This window comes from Chelonia mydas, chromosome 20 (genome assembly GCF_015237465.2).
Source record: "Chelonia mydas isolate rCheMyd1 chromosome 20, rCheMyd1.pri.v2, whole genome shotgun sequence".
Taxonomy (NCBI): domain Eukaryota; kingdom Metazoa; phylum Chordata; order Testudines; family Cheloniidae; genus Chelonia; species Chelonia mydas.
In genome coordinates this window covers 13003150-13022982 of record NC_051260.2, presented here as the reverse complement: position 1 = coordinate 13022982, position 19833 = coordinate 13003150, and the positions used below count along the sequence as shown (strand labels likewise).

The window sequence follows — 19833 nt, the reverse complement described above, 5'->3', positions numbered from 1 at the left end:
GCTGGTGTCAGATCTAAGCCGCCCACCAATGTTTAGTCGCGAGGCGCGTGTACCTTTCTTTGCGGAGGCGGCCGTGTTCTTCTGCTGCTGTGGTACTGCTGAGGCCTGGCCACCAGGTGGCGCCATCTGCTTAGGTTTGGCCATGGCTGGTTTGTTACTGGTCAGGGCTCTGGTATACTCCGTCCCTGGAGCAGGGGGTCTGAAACCAGAACAGAGAGGGGTGAAGGGAGAGAGAAGCCAGCAGGTGTTTGTCTCATGCAGTCAATAGAGATGGGTCCATGTCACACCCTGAATACCTGGATGTTCTCTACACTTCTCCCATGCAGAGCTCAAAGCCCTGTTCTCCCCACTCTACATATGGGGAAACTGAGGCACAGGGCAGGGCAGTGACTTGCCCAAGGTCACCCAGCAGGCCAATGGCAGAGCTAGGAATAGAACCCAGGTCACCTAAGAGCCAGTCCTGTGCCCTGTCCACCAAAGGGACCAAGTGGTACAGCCCAGGGGATGCCAGAGCAAGCTCCCCCAGTGCACGCACTGCTGCGCCACAAAGGGACTGCCTAGTACCAGTCTGCAGTGGTCTGAGACGGATGTTCCCAACCCTGACTGGGGGACTCCTTGCTCCCCGATTAGCTCGAGCAGGGGTTCCTGTCACTGTAGCATCTGCGCACCTCACCATCTTTACTGCTGTTACTCCAATGTACCCAGGAGAGGAAACTGAGGCAAAGGGGACAAAGTGGTTTGCTCGATCTCACACAGGGAGGCTGTGGTGGTGCTGGGAACTGAACCCAGTGTCTCAAGTCCCCAGCTTTTTAGTGGGACCCAGCGGCTTTCCCAGGGTGCTGCAGCAGCTCACAGCGCCCTCTATTGGCCTGGCCTGTTATCCCAGAGTTCTAGTCATTGGGCCGGCCTTTCCTTTCTGCACCGAGAGGCACTTGGCCACCTACCAAACAAATCCAAGCCATCCAGGCCCTTTGCCAGCCCAGCAGCTTAGGGGATGTGAATGGAGGCCACGTTCTTGCAAGTAGAGGCTCACCCTCTGGAGAGCTCTGACTGGTGCCCCTCCAACACCCCCTTTGTCTCCCAGCTGCAAGCCCCCTCGGCAGGCAGGACGCATTGCTGCTGCAGCGCCTCTGAACATAGGTGCTGAATCCATCAGTCTCGGGGTTACAGTAAAACCCCTTCCGAATCACAGCCGATTAGCCCCACCATATCCACACTGAAGGGCAGCTTGCCGGGCCTCCCCAGTGAGCCAGAGCCCTGGCCTCCCCCCAGTGCTGGGATCAGGGTTTTGAGAGAGAAAACGGGAAGAACATTTGAAGTCCCATTCAAAGCAGAGTTTCCCGCTAACCTCCCTGGCGGTGCTGAGAGCCCTCTAACCCCACTAGCACACTGGGGGACGAAACTGACTAGCAGCTCAAGTGAAACTGACAAGCTTGACTTATCTCAGGAGAGTGGAATTGAACAGCCAGCTCTAACAGCAATGGGTGAGGGACACTCACCTCAGTCACATCTCCGCTTTAATCCCAGCTTAAGTGCCCCACCTGTGGTCCTCCGCACCAAAGCAAGAGGGCTGCCAAACTAGAACAGCATCTGGTGTGCACGGCAGTCCAGAACCTCTTGTTGAGAGTCTCACGGTGCTTCCCCCTGCCCTGACCCCCATCCCTAGCCCCACGAAGTTGTGAGACCCCCTCATCAACCTCTTTCTGGGGCTGACCAAGATGCCCCTGAATCAGCCCGGGAGGAAACTGGACAGGGAGGTGCACTGCAACTGGAAATAGGCCCCACTGGTACCCTGTCTCCAGGCAGAGTTCCTCTGAGCAGCGGGTGCTGGCCAGGGTTCTCTGCTCAGAATCCCTGTCAGGTGCCCTCATTTTGACACACACTCCCCCGCCCCCACATCCTTGTTTTCACATGCGTTGTCCCAAGTCCTCGGCTGATGGGGTAGGGTGTTAGTTTTGGGTGGGCCTAGCCCCCACCCTTCCCAGAATTCAAACAGGCCAGTCCACATGGGAGCCGGGAACTGGGCACAGTGTTGGCTCAAGCTTTCCCCATTACCTTGAGGCGTTCAGTGAAGGTGTGCTGGTGAGAGCTGGATTTGCCTTTTAGCTATACCTTCTTTTTTTTTGAGCCATCTAATTGAAGACAGAAGTCCACTTCCCCCAGAAGAACAGGGCTGGAAGGGAGCTCAAGAGGTCATCAAGTCCAGCCCCCCAACACTGGGGCAGGACCAAGTACACCTAGACCATCCCTGACAGCTGTTTGTCCAACCTGTTCTTAAAACCCTCCAGTGACGGGGATTCTACAAACCTCTTTTGGAAGCCTGTTCCAGATCTTTAATCTAATTGTTCAGCATAGTTAAGTTTTTCCTAATATCTAACCTAAATCTCCCTTGCTGCCGCTTAAGCCCATTACTTCTCATCCTACCTTCAGTGGACATGGAGAACAAATTGATCCCAGTCCTCTCTCTAACAGCCCTTCATGTATTTGAAGGCCTCCCCCCCCACCAGTTTTCTTTTCTCAGACTAAACATGTCCAGGTTTTTCGCTTTTCTGCACAGGTCAGGTTTTCTAACCCTTTGATCATTTGTGTTGCTCTTCTCTGGACTTTAATTTGTCCACACCTTCCCTAAAGTGCGACGCCCAGAACTGGACACAGGACTCCAGCTGAGGCCTCCCCAGTGCCGAGCAGAGCTGGACAGTTACATACAATGCTCCTGTTAGTACACACCAGAATGGCATTAGCCTTTTTTGCAACATTGTTGACTTATCCTCTATAAGCCCCAGATCCTTTACAGCAGGATGACCACCTAGCCAGTTATTCTCCATTTTGTAGATGGGCATTTGATTTTTCCTTCCGAAATGAAGTACTTTGCATATGCCTTTACTGAATTTCATCTTGTTGAATTCAGACCAATCCTCCAATTTGTCACAGTCATTTCGGACTCTAATCCTCTCCCCCAAAGTGCCTGCAACCCCCCGCTTGGTGTCACGTGCACATTTATAAACTTACCCTCCGCTCCATGATCCAAATCATTAATGAAAATACTGACTAGTACCAGACCCAAGACTAACCCCTGCAGGACACCACTGGAACTGGAACCTGGAACTACTCCGAGTACGACCAGTTGTGCACCCACCTTTCCCTAGTTTGCTTATGAGAGAGGACTGTGGGGGGGACTGTGACAAAAGCCTCACTAAAAATCAAGACACCTCACGTCTATGGCTTTCCCGCCACCCACTAGGCCAGAATGGGTGAATGGACTTTAAGTGAGGGTGATGAACCATTGGTACAGCTTCCCAAGGGGCGTGGTGGTTTCTCCATCACTGGATGTCTTTAAGAATAATCAAGCCTGGATGGTTTTGTTTGTTTTTGTTTTTAAGGCCACTCCCTAGTTCAGCCACAGCTCCTGAGTTATGGGACTCCTGTGTTGTGCAGGACATGAGCCCAGGGGTCTCCTCTAGCCTTCCAGGAAGAATAGCAGTAGCTATTTCTTGTCATCTCTTGGTTTGTTACATAACAGGAAAAAAGCCACCGTTGGGTCCCAGATAAGCCTGTTTCCCAACTATGCACAAAACAGGCCAGGCCTAGTCACCTACGGCCTGCTGCTTGGACAGGTTCTGACAGCTCTCAAAACACGGGGGCCAGCAGTCCAAAGGGACGCTGCCTTGTTCCCATACACTCTAACAAACATAGGCCAGACAAGCCACCTTGGGCTTTGTGCATCAGACAGGTTCACATCTGTCTGAGCCAACGCATCTCTTGTAGAAAGACATCCAGGCTCAATTTAGAGGGATGGAGAATCCCCCACAGCATTCTCAGGGCTAAAAATTCACACTATTTCTAATCTGAATTTGGCCGGCTTCAACTTCATTGATCTCATTTGGACTTCGGCTGCTAGATTAAAAAGCCGTCTACCATCAGAAGTCTCCTCCCCCCTTTGGGATATTTCTGTCTCATGATATGCAGAACCACAGTCCATCTGCAACAGGAAGCATTTACTGAACCACAGAAGCCTCCACTTAACTCGTGTCCCACTTCTGTCTCTGTTGTTTACCAGGGACCGCTCCCTGACTGGAATGCTATGCAGCTCAGGGACATCTAGTGGCTGAACAACATATTGCCAGTGAACATCCCACCACACACTAATGAGAGAGAAAATTTGGAAAGGTTTCTAACACGGAGTCTGTTTCTGTCTCATCTCAGGCTCTCCCAAGTGCTGCCTCTGATCTGGGATGGTTTTCCTCTGGAAGTTCCCCTAGATCAGTGACTCCTGCTACCAGCCCTTCTCATGCTGTTATTCGCGTGATTGCGTCTGATCACATTAGATCAGGTAGCACACACACCCTGCACGTGGCTCATGGCATTTGCCTCTGCCTGCTGCTCCAGGTGGGCTGGGGGTCCCAAGGGCAGGGCCTTGCCTTATCAGGAGCCATCCCACATGGAAATCTCATCCAGACCCCATCAAATGCCAGCCTTCCTAGCACCACCATGTGCCCCCTTGCTGGGTATCCTAGGGCAGGCTTTTTACCCAGCCCCTCCCACATCTGTCCCCATAGTATCAAGAGCAGCCAGCAGGCAACTTCATACCATACCTGGAAGGGTTGGCAGATTCCGGTTTCTCAGGCTTCACTGAGGCCGACTTTGGGACTAGAAGCAGGGAGAGAGAGAGACAGACACAGCTTCAGCGCTCGGAGATCTGAGGTTACTGATGAGGCCGCTGTTCCAATATCAATGGACGTGGGGGGGGGGCGGGGTGTTTCACGGAGAGCACAGGCTGCGTTCCAGTTCCACAGGGGTGGACGTGGGTGCAGAGAGCACAGGCTGACAGCTCTGGAGTTTAGCCCTGAAGTCTAGTGTAAGAAGCTGGAGGGGCTGCCCACAGCTCTGGGCAGGTAGGTTAGTGCCAGGGCAACAGGACTCCTGGGTTCTATTCCCAGCGCTGGGATCCAAGAAGTCAGGGCACACAGGAGGGGGCAGCGCCAGCTTCCTCATCAGTGCAGTTGTGCCACCCTCCGTGGAACGGGATTTAGCTTTGGCCCCTCTGGCAGAGGGGCCGAACCCCATGGCAGTGGGAGGACGGGCACCTGGCCCGCTAGGAACGGGGACTATGATCTGCCACACTCGCTGCAAACAGGGGCCTCTCAACGCCCTGGCTATCACTAGTGCAGGGGAAACCAGGGGTTCTATCCCACTCCCCCAAGCCAGGTCACGGTGTGTGTGGGAGGGTGTGAGACTAAGGGGACCCTCCCCCGCTAAGCACTTTACCTATCATGCCATAGCATGGCATTGCCCTGCCCCTGCAGTGGGACAGGATGCCACAACCTGGCTCCCTTATCAGCAACACCAACCCCTGACCGCAGTCTGTCAGAGCCCTGCCAGACGTTTTATTTGGGGGGTTCTGATCACAGCCCAGCACGCCCCTCCCCCCTTTACTATAGAGCCATAGTGAGAGCCCCCCTTCCAGCCTTCCTCCCCCAGTCTCCTTACAGCCTTCTATCAGCCCACAGGGGACTTTCTGCACTGAGCCCTCCCCAGACCAGGACTGAACCGCCCTGGCGTAGGACAAGGGGCTGAGGAACAGGCCCTAAGGCACCTGTAGGGCCCAGGGATCCCAACCTGGTGCCACCCACTAGGGTTGCCAATTTGGGTTGGACGTATTCCTGGAGGTTTCATCACATGACAATCTTTAATTACGGTAGACTCCAGGACAATCCTGGAGGGTTGGCAACCCTAGCACCCGCCCAGACGGGCCTGGTGTTGGCAGGAAGGCGAGGAACATACCCAAGACCACAGCTGAGACTGGCGTCTTCCTCACGGCCTTCAGCTGCCCGGCCTTGCCCGGCCCAGCCTTCTCTGGAGGCTTTGCCCCACTCTCGCCCGCTAGCTTCCTGGCCACCGCTTTGGCCGGAGTGGGCTTGGCAGCGGCAGCACCAGCTTTGGGTGCTGATGCTGCTGCCGGCGGCTTCCTCTGCGAGGCGTCGGCCCTCGGGGGCACCCCATTGCTGAGCGGCTTGGAGCTGCCACCCGGGGCCGCGGGGGGATGGGCGTGGGTGGTCGCAGGCCGCCTAGGTCCAGAGACGGGGGCTGATCTCACAGCGTTCTTGGCAGGCTTGGGTTTTGCTGCAGGCTGGCCAGCTGCTGCTGCCCCTTTCCCAGCAGCTGCCGTGCCATTGGTCTGGGGCGGGGGGGGCCCATTGGCAGTAGCTTTGCCATCCATCTTGTCCCACCCAGGTGCTGGGCAGGCCGTCTGCCCCCTTCAAGGTGATGGAGAACAGCCAAATCCTCCTCTGCCTCCGAGCTAGGACTGAAAGAGACAGACGTTAATTGGAGAGGGACCAGTTCCGCCCCACTCTGCAGCACCTCCAAGTAAAGCTTTGCCTCCCCCCACCTCCAGGCAGAGCAGGGCCCGGGAGGGAAATCTCTACTAGCCAGGGGCAGAGCTGAAAGATCAGCCCCCCTGTAGCACACCAGGTTAGAAGCCCTGACCTCCCCAGACCTGATGGGAAAGGCCCATCCCCACGCTTTGTCCATTGATCCTATCTTCCCTGGCCACCTCTGGCTAGTAGCCTCTGAAGCATTCCAAGCACCAGGAAGAGGGGGCTCTCCTCCACCAGGCCCCTTAACAGTGGGGTGTCTTATCCCCTTCCCCAATCTTAGAGGGACCTCCCCCTACCTCCCCCCCCCCCCACCCCATGAATAGCTCCAGCCCTGGCATCCTCCTCCTGCTCAGCCTTGCCAAGGGGCACAAAACAGTTAGTGCTGGTCACTTTCATGAGTGCCCATAGACAGAGCAGCCATGAAACTGACTAGAGCCCATACAGGTCCCCACGGTTAGGTAGAACCATGAGCAACAGAAGCAGCACAGAGCTGCCTGCAGGTTCAGGAAGGCAGTGCTGCATTGGGAAAGACTAACAGGCTTAAGCACGAGTTTAACTTAAAAAACAAAGTTAAACTCCGCAGCAGTGGATGTCAACTGCCTGCCCCTCCACACAGGAAGGGTTCCCACTCTTTTGGAGCTTGGGACTCAGACTTTAAGGTCAGAAGGGACCATTATGATCGTCTAGTCTGACCTCCTGCACAGCGCAGGCCACAGAATCTCACCCACCCACTCCTGCAATAAACCTCTCACCTATGTCTGAGCTATTGAAGTCCTCAAATCTTGGTTTAAAGATTTCAAGGTGCAGAGAATCCTCCAGCAAGTGACTCGTGCCCCATGCTGCAGGGGAAGGCAAAAAACCTCCAGGGCCTCTGCCAATTCCTTCCCGACCCCAAATATGGTGATCAGCTAAACCCTGAGCGTGTGGGCAAGACTCACCAGCCAGATACCCAGGAAAGAATTCTCTGTAACAACTCAGATCCCACCCCTTCTAACATCCCATCACAGGCCATTGGGCCTATTTACCACTAATAGTCAAAGATAACTTGATTTTGGCAATTAATTGATCCCATCATACCATCTCCTCCATAAACTTATCAAGCTTAATCTTGAAGCCAGATAGGTCTTTTGCCCCCACTGCTTCCCTTGGAAGGCTATTCCAGAACTTCACTCCTCTGATGGTTAGAAACCTTCGTCTAATTAAGTCTAAACTTCCTGATGGCCAGTTTATATCCATTTGTTCTTGTGTCCACATTGGTACTGAGCTTAAATAATTCCTCTCCCTCCCTGGTATGTATTCCTCTGATATATTTATAGAGAGCAATCATATCTCCCCTCAACCTTCTTTTGGTTAGGCTAAAGAAGCCAAGCTCTTTGAGTCTCCTTTCATAAGGCAGGTTTTCCATTCCTCGGATCATCCTAGTAGCCTCTCTCTGTACCTATTCTAGTTTGAATTCATCCTTCTTTTTTGCCTTCCTCTGTAGCATGGGGCACAGGTCACTTGCTGGAGGATTCTCTGCATCTTGAAGTCTTTAAACCACGATTTGGGGACTTCAGTAGTTCAGACATAAGTTAGGGGTTTGTTACAGGAGTTGGTGGGTGAGATTCCGTGGTCTGCGTTGTGCAGGAGGTCAGACTAGATGATCATAATGGTCCTTTTTGACCTTAAAGTCTATGATTCTAACACATGGGAGACCAGAACTGCACACAATATTCCAGGTGAGGTCTCACCAGTGCCTTGTATAACGGTACTAAAACCTCCTTATCTCTACTGGAAATACCTCTCCTGATGCATCCCAAGACCGCATTAGCTTTTTTCATGGCCATATCACATTGGCGGCTCAGTCATCCTGTGATCAACCAATACTCCAAGGTCCTTCTCCTCCTCCGTTACTTCTAATTGATGCGTCCCCAGCTTATAACTAAAATTCTTGTTATTAATCTCTAAATGCATAACCTTGCACTTTTCACTATTACATTTCATCCTATTACTATTACTCCAGTTTACAAGGTCATCCAGATCTTCCTGTAGGATATCCCGGTCCCTCTCTGTGTTGGCAATATCTCCCAGCTTTGTGTCATCCACAAACTTTATTAGCACATTCCTGCTTTTTGTGCCAAGGTCAATAATAAAAAGATTAAATCAGATTGGTCCCAAAGCCGATCCCTGAGGAACTCCACTAGTAACTTCCTTCCAGCCTGACAGTTCACCTGAGACGTTGAGCATTTTACAGATTGAATGAAATTTAGCCTCATACCCCATTCCCTGCAAAACAGGCCAGCTTCATCCCTATTTCACAGCTGGGGAAACCAAGGCACTGCCAGGGTGAAGATTTGCCCTGCACCACACAGCCAGTCCATAGCTATCAGGGAATACGCCTTAGTCCAACCTGCTTGGATTGAGAGATTTTTCCCAGATGGACTAAAGTCCTGAAATCCCCTTGGATTTAAAGGGAACCCAAATCCCCGGGGATGCAACTCTGGTAGCATTGGACCCCGAAGCTCACAGGGAAATCCACAAGCCCTTGTACTTATCATCTATTCTTTATCTCCCCGGAAAATGCTGGAGCTGTTAATTCTACTAAGTAGCTGGAATACACTAGAGCAAAAGCAGTTACATAATAGAAAAATCTTTATTGTACAGGCAGGGAACCCGTTTCCTATTTGCACCTGGGCTGCTCAGTTCTCACCAGTGTTTCGTGGACACTCAGCCCGCTGGTCTTCACAGAGCATGCTTACACACACACACACACACACACACACACCCCCCTCCACGATCACAGCTTTCAGCCAGGAGCTCAGATTCACATTCAAGAGGACATAACCACCCAGGAGATGAGCGGTGCTGGCCCCCGTCCAGCCACGAGCAAACTAACCTGTCACAGCCAGGGCTTCTTAATCATCGGGGGGGTGGGGGAATGGGGAGATCTGGTTTGAAAAGGCCTGGAGAATATAGAGTATTTCATGCCCTGACTCCCAGGTGGTTTCCTGCTGTGTCTAAACTGGCGTTTAAAGGTGCGATGCTGGCCCCAAATATGCCAATATCAGACCTAATCAGTGTTGCCAAGCCCGAGTGTGCAGAAATCAGATGATCAGCTTAAGAATTCACGCATGTGAGGGATCTGGGTCTTCTGGTTGGAGCCTGTAGAGCTAGGATTGCCAACTTTCTAAATTGCACAAATCTGAACACCCCTGACCCATCCCTTTTCCCACAGCCCTGCCCCTTCCCCCATAGCCCCACCCATACTCACTCCACCCCCCATTCCCCATCGCTCACTCTTCCGCACCCTCACTCACTTTCACTGGGCTGGGACAGGGGGTGCAGGCTGCCAGATGGGGCCAGGGATGAGGGGCTTGGGGGTGCAGGAGGGGGTTCTGATCTGGGGCAGGAGGGTGGGGTGCAGGCCAGGGTTTGGGGTGCAGGCTTCAGCTGGGCAGCGCTCAAGAGGCTCCCGGTTGGCGGTAGAGGGGGGCTAAGGCAGGCTCCCTGACCTGACTCCATGTGGCTCCCAGAAGTTGCTGGCGTGTCCAGTTCCTAGGCGCCAGAGCCAGGGGGCTCTGCATACTGCTCGCACCCTCAGGCGCCACCCCAACACCTCCCATTGCCCACGGTTCCTGGCCAATGGGAATTGCGGAGCCAGCGCTGGCGAGCAGGAGCAGCACAAGGAGCTTCCCTGATTGCCCCTCTGCCTAGGGGCTGCAGGGACATGCCGGCCACTTCCGGGAGCCGCGTGGTGTCAGGACAGGGAGCCTGCCTTAGCCCCACTGTGCCACTGACTGGGCTTTTAACGGCCCGGTCAGCAATGCTGACTGGAGATGCCAGGGTCCCTTTTTGACCGAACGTTCTGGTCAAAGACCACATGCTTGGCAACCCTATGCAGCCCGCATGACAGAGAAGAGCTTAGAAGCATGACTGCTAGAAACTGGCTACACATGAGAGCTGATATTTGCACCCGAGGCCACTAGCTGAGGTTTTAAGCTACGCCAGTTGTCACAAAGCTTTGCAATCAAATTGCAAGTATTGGCAACCCTGTTATCCAGAGAAGGTCTTGATGAGTCAGGGGGTGGGTCTCAATCGCGTTAACACAAAAGTTCACTTAATACTGAAAAGCCAAGTCAAGACACTGGCTAGCGTGTTTGGAGGTATGTTGGCGGCTTAGGCCAGGACACAACCTGCTTACAGCCTAGCCTGCAACACCTCACCTCACCAGCACAAAAGCTGCCCCTGGACAGGTTAGCTCAGCAGGAGACGGATACATTTCAATGGAGCATGTTCACACAGCACCACCTGGACCAGTGTATTTGGTTCAGCAAGGCGAGTGGTACACCATGGATAGACAGTCCAGCGTTCTCCACTGCCCCGCAGGCTCCCGGAGTTAACGTAATGTGATTCCAAGCCACAGCTCTCTGCCCAGCATGGCCTGGGCCGGCCCAGAGGAATGCCACGCTGAGGGTGGGGGGCGTTTACCTCAATTAATTCTGTTCTTACCCTACTTCATGCACCAAGGACCTCAGGCCAAGAATTTTTATGATCTGGGTGCCCAGACTGGCTAATCAGTTTCAAGGCAAGCAGCCAACAATTTGCAGGGCATGCAGAGATCACAACACACACAAACCCCACTGAAATTCCTGGGAACTGCAGCTGGCCACTGGAATTCATTCTGGCCAAGAATTTGGTGAGCTTCAAAAGAGGGAGCAGATATTTAAATGGGGGAGAAGATCCAGAGTTCATTACTGCCAACACATTATGGAAGGATGTTGAACCTCCTGCTTTGGGACTTAACACAATTCAACTAGTAGGGATCAGCGGGGGTCAGGGGAGGGGAGGTAAGATTACCCCCACACCTGCCGCTGTAGGACGCACTTCTTATACGTTCCTCTGAGGCAGTTGGAGGCAGAAATTGAACACTATAAACCTCCAACTGTCTAATCACACAAACCCAACACCCTTGTCCCGCCCTGCACCCTCCATCGCTCGCTCTCCCCCACCCTCACTCAGTTTCACAAGACTGGAGCATGGGGTTGGGGTGCGGGCTCTGGGCTGGGGCTTAGGGGTTCAAGCTTGGGGGAGGTTAGATGCTGGAGGGTGCTCAGTGTTGGGGAGGGGATTGGGGTGCGGGAGAAGGTGTGGGGCTGGGGCATGTGAGAAGTTTTGGGGTGCTGGCTCTGGGAGGTGGCTCAGGGATGGGGTGCAGGAGGGGGTTTGGGCTCCAGGCAGGCGGTGCTTACCTCAGTGGGTGGCGCAGCGGGGCTAAGGCAGGCTCCCTACCTGCCCTGGCCCTACGCCGCTCCCAGAACAACCAGCATGTCCCTGGCTGGAACCACAGCAAATGGGAGCTGCGGGGACGGAGCCTGCCTTAGCCCCACTGCTTTGCACCCAGGAGCCAGAGTTAAGCAGGACAAAGGCTTCACGTGCTGCCCCCTCTGTGTACCACTCCTGGAAGCGGCCAGTAAGTCCATGTGGCCCCTGGGAGGGGGGCTCCACACACTGCCCCTGCCTACAGGCATCACCCCCACAGCTCCCATTGGCTGTAATTTCTGGCCAATGGGAGTTGTGGAGTCGGTGCTCAGGGTGCAGTCAGCGCGGAGACCCCTGGAACCACCGCAGGGGCTGCAGGGACATGCCAGCCGCTTCCGGGAGCCGTACGGGGCCAGGGCAGGCAGGGAGCCTGCCTTAGCCCTGCTGGACTTTTAGCACCTAAAAAAAAATCTCCTCGTTTGGCTTCAGTAGCCTCTGGGAGATAGAGCCCGATTCTGGGAGACACCCAGCCAAACCGGGAGGGTTGGCAACCCTAGATCTCCAATCTGAGCAAGTCCAGCAAGCCCTTCATGTCCCTAGCATCAGGGAAGAGGATCCAGCCAGTTCTACCAATGGGGCCCCAAATCCATATTTAGTAAGTCACTTCACTTTAGCTCTCCAGCTGTGAACACTTAAGTTGTGTTTGCTGCAAAGAGAAGGCGTGTGTTTTTACAGTGCGCCGAACTCTGTGCAAGACTGGAACGGAGACCGTGCCCTGTAGATGTCGCTAGGCAGGGTCAGTCAGAGTGGTCCGGGGGGGGCGGGGGGGGGGGTGTTTTCCCCAGGAGACACGTTGGAAAATGAAGATTCATCCAACCTGAAGTGTCGCAGGAATGGATCAGGTTTGATGACACTTTGGTTGGGAAGGTTTCTCAGGCCCAGGATGGACTCTTCCCAACACAGTCCAGTGGGTAGGGCGCTCTTCTGGGACGTGGGAGACCTGCTCTGCTTGATTCAGAGCAGAGGCCTGACACTGGGTCTCCCACATCCCACAGTGGGGAAGAAAGCTACCAGACCCTCCCCTGGGATAGTGCTTGGGGTGTGCTATAGACCGCCGGGATCTGATCTGGATATGGATAGAGACCTCTTTAGTATTTACTTCTTTAAAAACGTTAATGGGAATTGTGTGATCATGGGAGACTAACTTCCAAGATGTAGACTGGAGGACAAGTGCTAGTAATAATAAATAGGGCTCAGATTTTCCTGGATGTGATAGCTGATGGATTCCTTCATCAAGTAGTTGCTGAACCAACAAGAGGGGATGCCATTTTAGATTTGGTTTTGGTGAGTAGTGAGGACCTCATAGAAGAGATGGTTGTAGGGGACAACCTTGGCTCAAGTGATCATGAGCTAATTCAGTTCAAACTGAACAAAAGGATTAACAAAAATAAATCTGTGACCAGGGTTTTTAATTTCAAAAAGACTAACTTTCAAAAATTAAGGAAATTAGTTAGGGAAGTGGATTGGACTGAAAAACTTGTGGATCTAAAGGTGGACGAGGCCTGGAATTACTTCAAGTCAAAGCTGCAGAAGCCGTCGGAAGCCTGCATCCCAAGAAAGGGGAAAAATTCATAGGCAGGAGTTGTAGACCCAGCTGGATGAGCAAGCATCTCAGAGAGGTGATTAAGAAAAAGCAGAAAGCCTACAGGGAGTGGAAGATGGGAGGGATCAGCAAGGAAAGCTCCCTTACTGAGGTCAACACATGTAGGGATAAAAGTGAGAAAGGCCAAAAGCCATGTACAGTTGGACCTTGCAAAGGGAATTAAAACCAATAGCAAAAGGTTCTATAGCCATATACGTCAGAAGAAAACAAAGAAAGAAGAAGTGGGACCGCTAAACAATGAGGATGGAGTGGAGGTTAAAGATAATCTAAGCATGGGCCAATATCTAAATACTTTGCCTCAGTTATCTTTAACGAGGCTATTGAGGAGCTTAGGGTGGTAGGATGGCAAATGGGAATGAGGATATGGAGGTAGATATTACCACATCCGAGGTAGACGCCAAACTCGAACAGTTTAATGGGGCTAAATTGGGGGGGCCTGGATAATCTTCCTCCAAGAATATTAAAGGAGCTGGCACATGAAATTGATTAAAAATTCTTGCTAATGGGCTTGCAATCTGTAAACTCAGGGGTTGTACCATATGACTGGAGAATTGCTAACACAGTTCCCATTTTTAAGAAAGTAAAAAAAGTGATCTGGGTAACTACAGACCTGTTAGTTTGACATGTGTAGTATGTAAGGTCTTGGAAAAAATTTTGAAGGAGAAAATAGTTAAGGACATTGAGGTCAATGGTAATTGGGACAAAATACAACATAGCTTTACAAAAGGTAGATCGTGTCAAAGCAACCTGATCTCCTTTGAGAAAGCAACAGATTTTTTAGACAAAGGAAACGCAGTGGATCTAATTTACCTCGATTTCAATAAGGTGTTTGATACGGTTCCACATGGAGAATTATTAGCTAAATTGGAAAAGATGGGGATCAATATGAAAATTGAAAGGTAGATAAGGAACTGGTTAAAGGGGAGATTACAACAGGTCACACTGAAAGGTGAACTGTCAGGCTGGAAGGAGGTTACCAGTGGAGTTCCTCAAGGATCGGTTTTGGGGCCAATCTTTTTATTACTGACCTTGGCACAAAAAGCAGGAATGTGCTATGACACAAAGCTGGGAGGTATTGCCAATACAGAGAGGGACCGGGATATCATACAGGAGGATCTGGATGACCTTGTAAACTGGAGTAATAGTAATAGGATGAAATTTAATAGTGAAAAGTGCAAGGTCATGCATTTAGGGATTAACAACAAGAATTTCTGTTCTAAACTGGGGACGCATCAATTAGAAGTAACGGAGGAGGAGAAGGACCTTGGAGTATTGGTTGATCACAGGATGACTGTGAGCCGCCAATGTGATATGGCCATGAAAAAAGTTAATGCGGTCTTGGGATGCATCAGGCGTGGTATTTCCAGTAGAGATAAGGAGATGTTAGTACCGTTATACAAGGCACTGGTGAGACCTCACCTGGAATACTGTGTGCAGTTCTGGTCTCCCATGTTTAAGAAGGATGAATTCAAACTGGAACAGGTACAGAGAAGGGCTACTGGGATGATCCGTGGAATGGAAAACCTGTCTTATGAAAGGAGACTCAAAGAGCTTGCCTTGTTTAGCCTAACCAAAATAAGGTTGAGGGGAGATATGATTGCTCTCTATAAATCTATCAGCGGGATAAATATCAGGGAGGGAGAGGAATTATTTAAGCTCAGTACCAATGTGGACACAAGAACAAATGGATATAAACTGGCCATCAGGAAGTTTAGACTTGAAATTAGACGAAGGTTTCTAGCCATCAGAGGAGTGAAGTTCTGGAATAGTCTTCCAAGGGGAGCAGTGGAGGCAAAAGATATATCTGGCTTCAAGACTAAGCTCGATAAATTTATGGAGGAGACATATATATATATGATATGATGGGATAGCCTAATTTTGGAAATTAATTGATCTTCGACTATTAGTGATAGATATGCCCAATGGCCTGTGATGGGATGTTAGATGGGGTAGGATCTGAGTTACTACAGAGAATTCTTTCCTGGGTATCTGGCTGGTGAGTCTTGCCCACATGTTCAGGGTTTAGCGGATTGTCATATTTGGGGTTGGGAAGGATTTTTCCTCCAGGGCAGATTGGCAAAGGCCACGGGGGGTTTTCACCTTCCTCTGCATTGTGGGGCATGGGTTACTTGCTGGAGGATTCTCTGCACCTTGAAGTCTTTAAACCATGATTTGAGGACTTCAATAACTCAGACTAAGTTAGGGGGTTGTTATAAGAGTTGGTGGGTGAAATTCTGTGGCCTACGTTGTGCAGGTCAGACTAGATCATCATAATGGTCCCTTCCGACCTTAAAAATCTATGATTCTTCCCTGTTTTCAGGAAAGTTCTGATGTGGAATAAAAACAAAGCTGAAATCGTCCTGTGTTCCCAAACTATGGAATTCTTATTTGCCAGCCCTGAAGTTAAATCTCTCTATGCGAGGAGGTAAGGAATTACTTCTTCCTTGTCTCCTAGGATTTCACATAAAATTAACAGCACCTTTTCCCTCCTGCGCCCCCCCAGTGAAGATTAATCTTGAGCCTTCAGCCTCAGATCATTGAGTTGTGGGTGGAGGGAAGGAGGTGGCCTGGTCACTATCACCAGATCTAGATTCAATTAAAGGTTTTTTGTTTTGTTTTGTTTTTTAAAGCCGTCTTCTCAGATTCACACTTCTCCCAGTTGGAGTGTGACATTCCGTCATGGTGCGAGGTCTCACGCTACCAGCACTAAAACAGAAATTCCAAGGCTAAGTATTCTAGGATGACAAATTTCCTAACTCACAATGTTGTATCCAACTCGTGGGACTTCTCTGTTAGACGTTGTCCTGACAAATAAAGAGGAACTGATGACAGAACTAAAAGTTACGTGGTAGCTTAGATACAAGTGATCATGATTCCATTGCATTCATAACGTGCAGGCAGAATAAAGTCCAGACCAGTGATATGTACACACACGGTGTTTTAAGAGGGCCATTTCACAAAGTTGAAACCAATTTGAGCCAAATCAGCTGGGAGGAAGAATTTAATCAGAAAAATATGAATCATAATTGGGAATTTTAAACACTATTAGATTCCCCAAAAAGCCACAGTAGAAGAAGGCCACATTGATTAGGGGGGAAAAAAAACAAAAACAAACCTGGTTTAGAAGGCACATATAAAATGGAAAAAAAGAGGGAAGTTGATAATGACTATAAATCAGAAGTCAGGAATTGTAGAAAACTGGTAAGGGAAGGAAAGGGACGCAAGGATCAATCTATGGTTAACAGAGTTAAGGACAATGAGGTTTTTTATTTGTTTTTTAAAGTATATTAGGAACAAAAAGAATCCTAAACAACCGTATTGGTCCATTGCTAGATGCAAATGGTAATAAATAATAATAATGCAGAAAACGCTGAAGTGTCTAATAAATATTTCTGTTGTATTTCCCCAAGTAGAAATGATGTAGTCATCACATAGGATAACACTCTTTCCATTCCACTAGTATCTCTCAGGAGGATGTTAGATAGCAGCTACTGAATTCAGACATTTTTTAAATCAACAGACCTGAATAATTTACATCCAAGAATTTGAAAGAGCTGGCTGAGGAGTTCACTGGACTGAACACCAATTTTCAATAAGCCTTAGAGCACTGGAAAGTTCCAGAAGAAAGCTGATGTTGTGCCAATATTCAAAAAGGGTAAATGGGATCACCTGAGTAATTATAGGCGTGTCAGTCTGACATCAATCCCAGGCAAGATAATGGAGCAGCCGATAGGGGACTCTATTAATAAAGAGCTAAAGGAGGGTAATGTAATTAGTGCCAAGCAACATGGGTTTATGGGAAATGAATCCTGTCGAACTAAGTTGATCTCTTTTGTTGATGAGATAGCAGACTGGTTGATGAAAGCAGTAGTGTTGGTGGAATATGTATGGCATTCTGATCAATCCACTGAATGTGTGCCACATCAATTTCATAATATTCTTGTTTTAAAAAAGCTGGCTAACGGGTTGTCTCAAAAGGTAGCTGAGAATGGGAAATGAGCATCAAACAGGTGCGTTTCCGGGGGGGCTGCAGACACAGGGTCTCGGCCCTACGCTAGTTAACATTTTCATCAATGAGCTGCGGGGAGGGGGAAGGCATCACTGATGACTCTCAGATTGGAGGAGTGGTCAAGTGAGGAAGAGGACAGGTCACGGATACAGATCGCTTGGTAAATTGCATCCAAGCAAACAATCTGGGTTTTAATCTGGCTAGAGGTAAACAGACATCTAGGGCCATCCTTACAGGGTGGGTGGGACTCTATCCTGGGGAGCAGTGACTCTGAAAATGACTTGGGGGTGGGGGTGGCTCATCAGCTGAACGCAACCCCAAAAGGGCTAATGAGATCCTGGGATGCACGAACAGGGAAATCTCAAGTAGAAACAGAGAGGTGATTTTACCTGGTTCACGGAGAGTGTTTTCCCTCCCCCGTCCTTAGGGAGGTGTTGGAAGGATTTTAGTCCACAGAGGCCCCATAAGACACAGCGCGCTTGTTGGGAGCTAAAACTGCGGTGAGCTTGTAAGCACAAGAAAGAGCCCCAAGTGGGATCTGAAGGCGTACTCCCCAACCAGAGCCCCTGTGGGAGTGAGCGAGTGCTCTCTGGTGAGCTTATTAGCATGCGTGTAGGTTCTTGTATTGGCTTAAACCCATTTTCTCCAACACCTGTCAGGGATGGTCTGAGTTTACTGGGCCCTGCCTCAGGGCAGAGCACTGGACTTCGCTTTGAGTCCCTTCCTGCCCAGCATTTCTGATGCTTTTACCTTCAGAAAACAATGTGCTTGCTTCGAAATAGCTGAGTGGTGGCTTAACTGGGGAAATTACGCGGTTAACTGGGAAGAGAGACACAACAGGCTGTTTAGGCCACCTGTCTTTTGTGGAGGACGTTACAATAGAGTCGGGTTGGTGGGCAGCCCAGCAATAGGCCAGTCCGAAGGGATGGGGTGAGTATGTCCACCCAGGACAGGTCAGGAGCCTGAAACTGAGCGGGTGCCCTTCCTGGCCCCTAGAGGGGGAAATACAGGTGCAATTGCCCTGAATTGCGGCATGCGGCATCCAGTGCTGTGTGCACAATGCACGAAGGGTATTGACAAATTAGAGAGGGGTGGAGAAGGGCTAGAAGAAGGATTAAAGGATCAGACAACATGGCTCAGGCTCAAGGGGCTCAATCACTGTATCTGCTTAGTCTGGCAAAGAGAAGCGGGGAGGGTGACCTGACGACAGTCTAAGCGCCCACACAGGGAATAAATGACAACGGACTGTTCCATCTAGCAGCGAAAGGTCTTACCCGATCCAATTCGGGCTGGAAATAAAGCCCAAGATTCTGAACAGGGAGGGGAATTAACCCCTGGAACAATTTACCAGGCTCGTGGTGGAATCTCCAGCACGAACCATTTTTAAGTCAAGTTTGGATGTTTTTCTGAACGCTCTGCTCTAGGCAGGGCCGGCCCTAGGGGCGTGCAGCGCCCAGGACGTAGGTGCCAAGCTTCTAATCTGCTCCCCCTGGCTACGACCCCCCACCCCTTCCCCATGGCCCCACCCCTGCCCCGCCTCTTCCCTGCCCAGTTCCACCCCCTGCCCCAAACACACTGCACCCTCGATCCTCTCCCCTCCCCCCCAGCACCTTCTGATGCCACGAAACATCTGATCCACAGCAGATGCTGAGGGAGGGGGAGGAGCTGATTGGCGGGGGCCTGCCAGCGGGCAGGAGAGAGGTTCTGGTAGGGGGATTCCTCCTCACACACCCCACCCCCGGCTGCTCGCCTCCCTGTTCGCCCCCTCACCTTGCTTGCTCACCACCCGCCTCACCTCCCCATGCAATGCACAGGGCAATCACCCCAATTCACTGTACCCAAGCGATGGCTCTGTCTCTAGGCATGGTTTGGGGGCAGTTCTCCGGCCTGTGGCATATAGGAGGTCAGACTAGACAATCCCAACGATCCCTTTGGGCCTTGGAATTAGGATTTTTACAGGCAAAGTTTACCCCCCTCCCCTCGAGCTGTCACCGAGTCAGCACAAGGGTGGTGGCAGTGGGGGGAAATAGGAGTGGCCTGCAGGGGAGAAGAGAGTTCTTAGCTTCCTTTGTCAACTGCAAGAAACTCCGATATTTTCTAACCTCCAGGAAGCAGCTCTCCCCACCTACTCTGGAGATGCCTCAGCAGGCCACAACCAGGTGGCTTTTTTCATTATTGCAGATACACGCTGCTGGCTCTTGCTCTAATCTGCTGCCCACTGAAAAGAGCTCGGCCTGCTCTAGCCAGTTTTTGTACTGATATAACTATGTGGGTTGAGGCTGGGTGATTTTTAACATTTATATCCAGTACAACCCCTAGTGTTGACAGTTATACTGGTATAAAGGTGTCAGCAGTGCCTAGTGGCTACAGCACTGCACTGGGACCCGAGTCCTGGGTTCTATTCCCCAACTGGCAACCTCAGCCAAGTCACTTGTGTTCCTCAGTTTCCCCACCTGTAAAATGGGTCTAGTGACACGGACCCCCAAAGCACTTTACAAAGGAGACCTACTGATGAAAGACGCTAGGGATTATTGTTCCAACATGGT

At 50.8% G+C, this 19833-nt stretch overlaps 1 protein-coding gene across 2 annotated transcripts in view; it reads right to left on the bottom strand.

The window, feature by feature from the left end:
- Positions 1 to 19833, bottom strand: part of LOC114021640 (proline-rich protein 36) — a 42624-nt gene that overhangs the window by 7532 nt on the left and 15259 nt on the right. For both annotated transcript variants that reach the window (XM_037888139.2, XM_043532938.1), the window contains exons 2-4: positions 5782 to 6304; positions 4593 to 4647; positions 54 to 199 (exon numbers count right to left, since the gene is read on the bottom strand). In XM_037888139.2, coding sequence (XP_037744067.1) covers positions 54 to 199; positions 4593 to 4647; positions 5782 to 6217 — 637 coding nt within the window. In that variant the 5' untranslated portion in view covers positions 6218 to 6304. The remainder of the gene's footprint in view (positions 1 to 53; positions 200 to 4592; positions 4648 to 5781; positions 6305 to 19833) is intronic.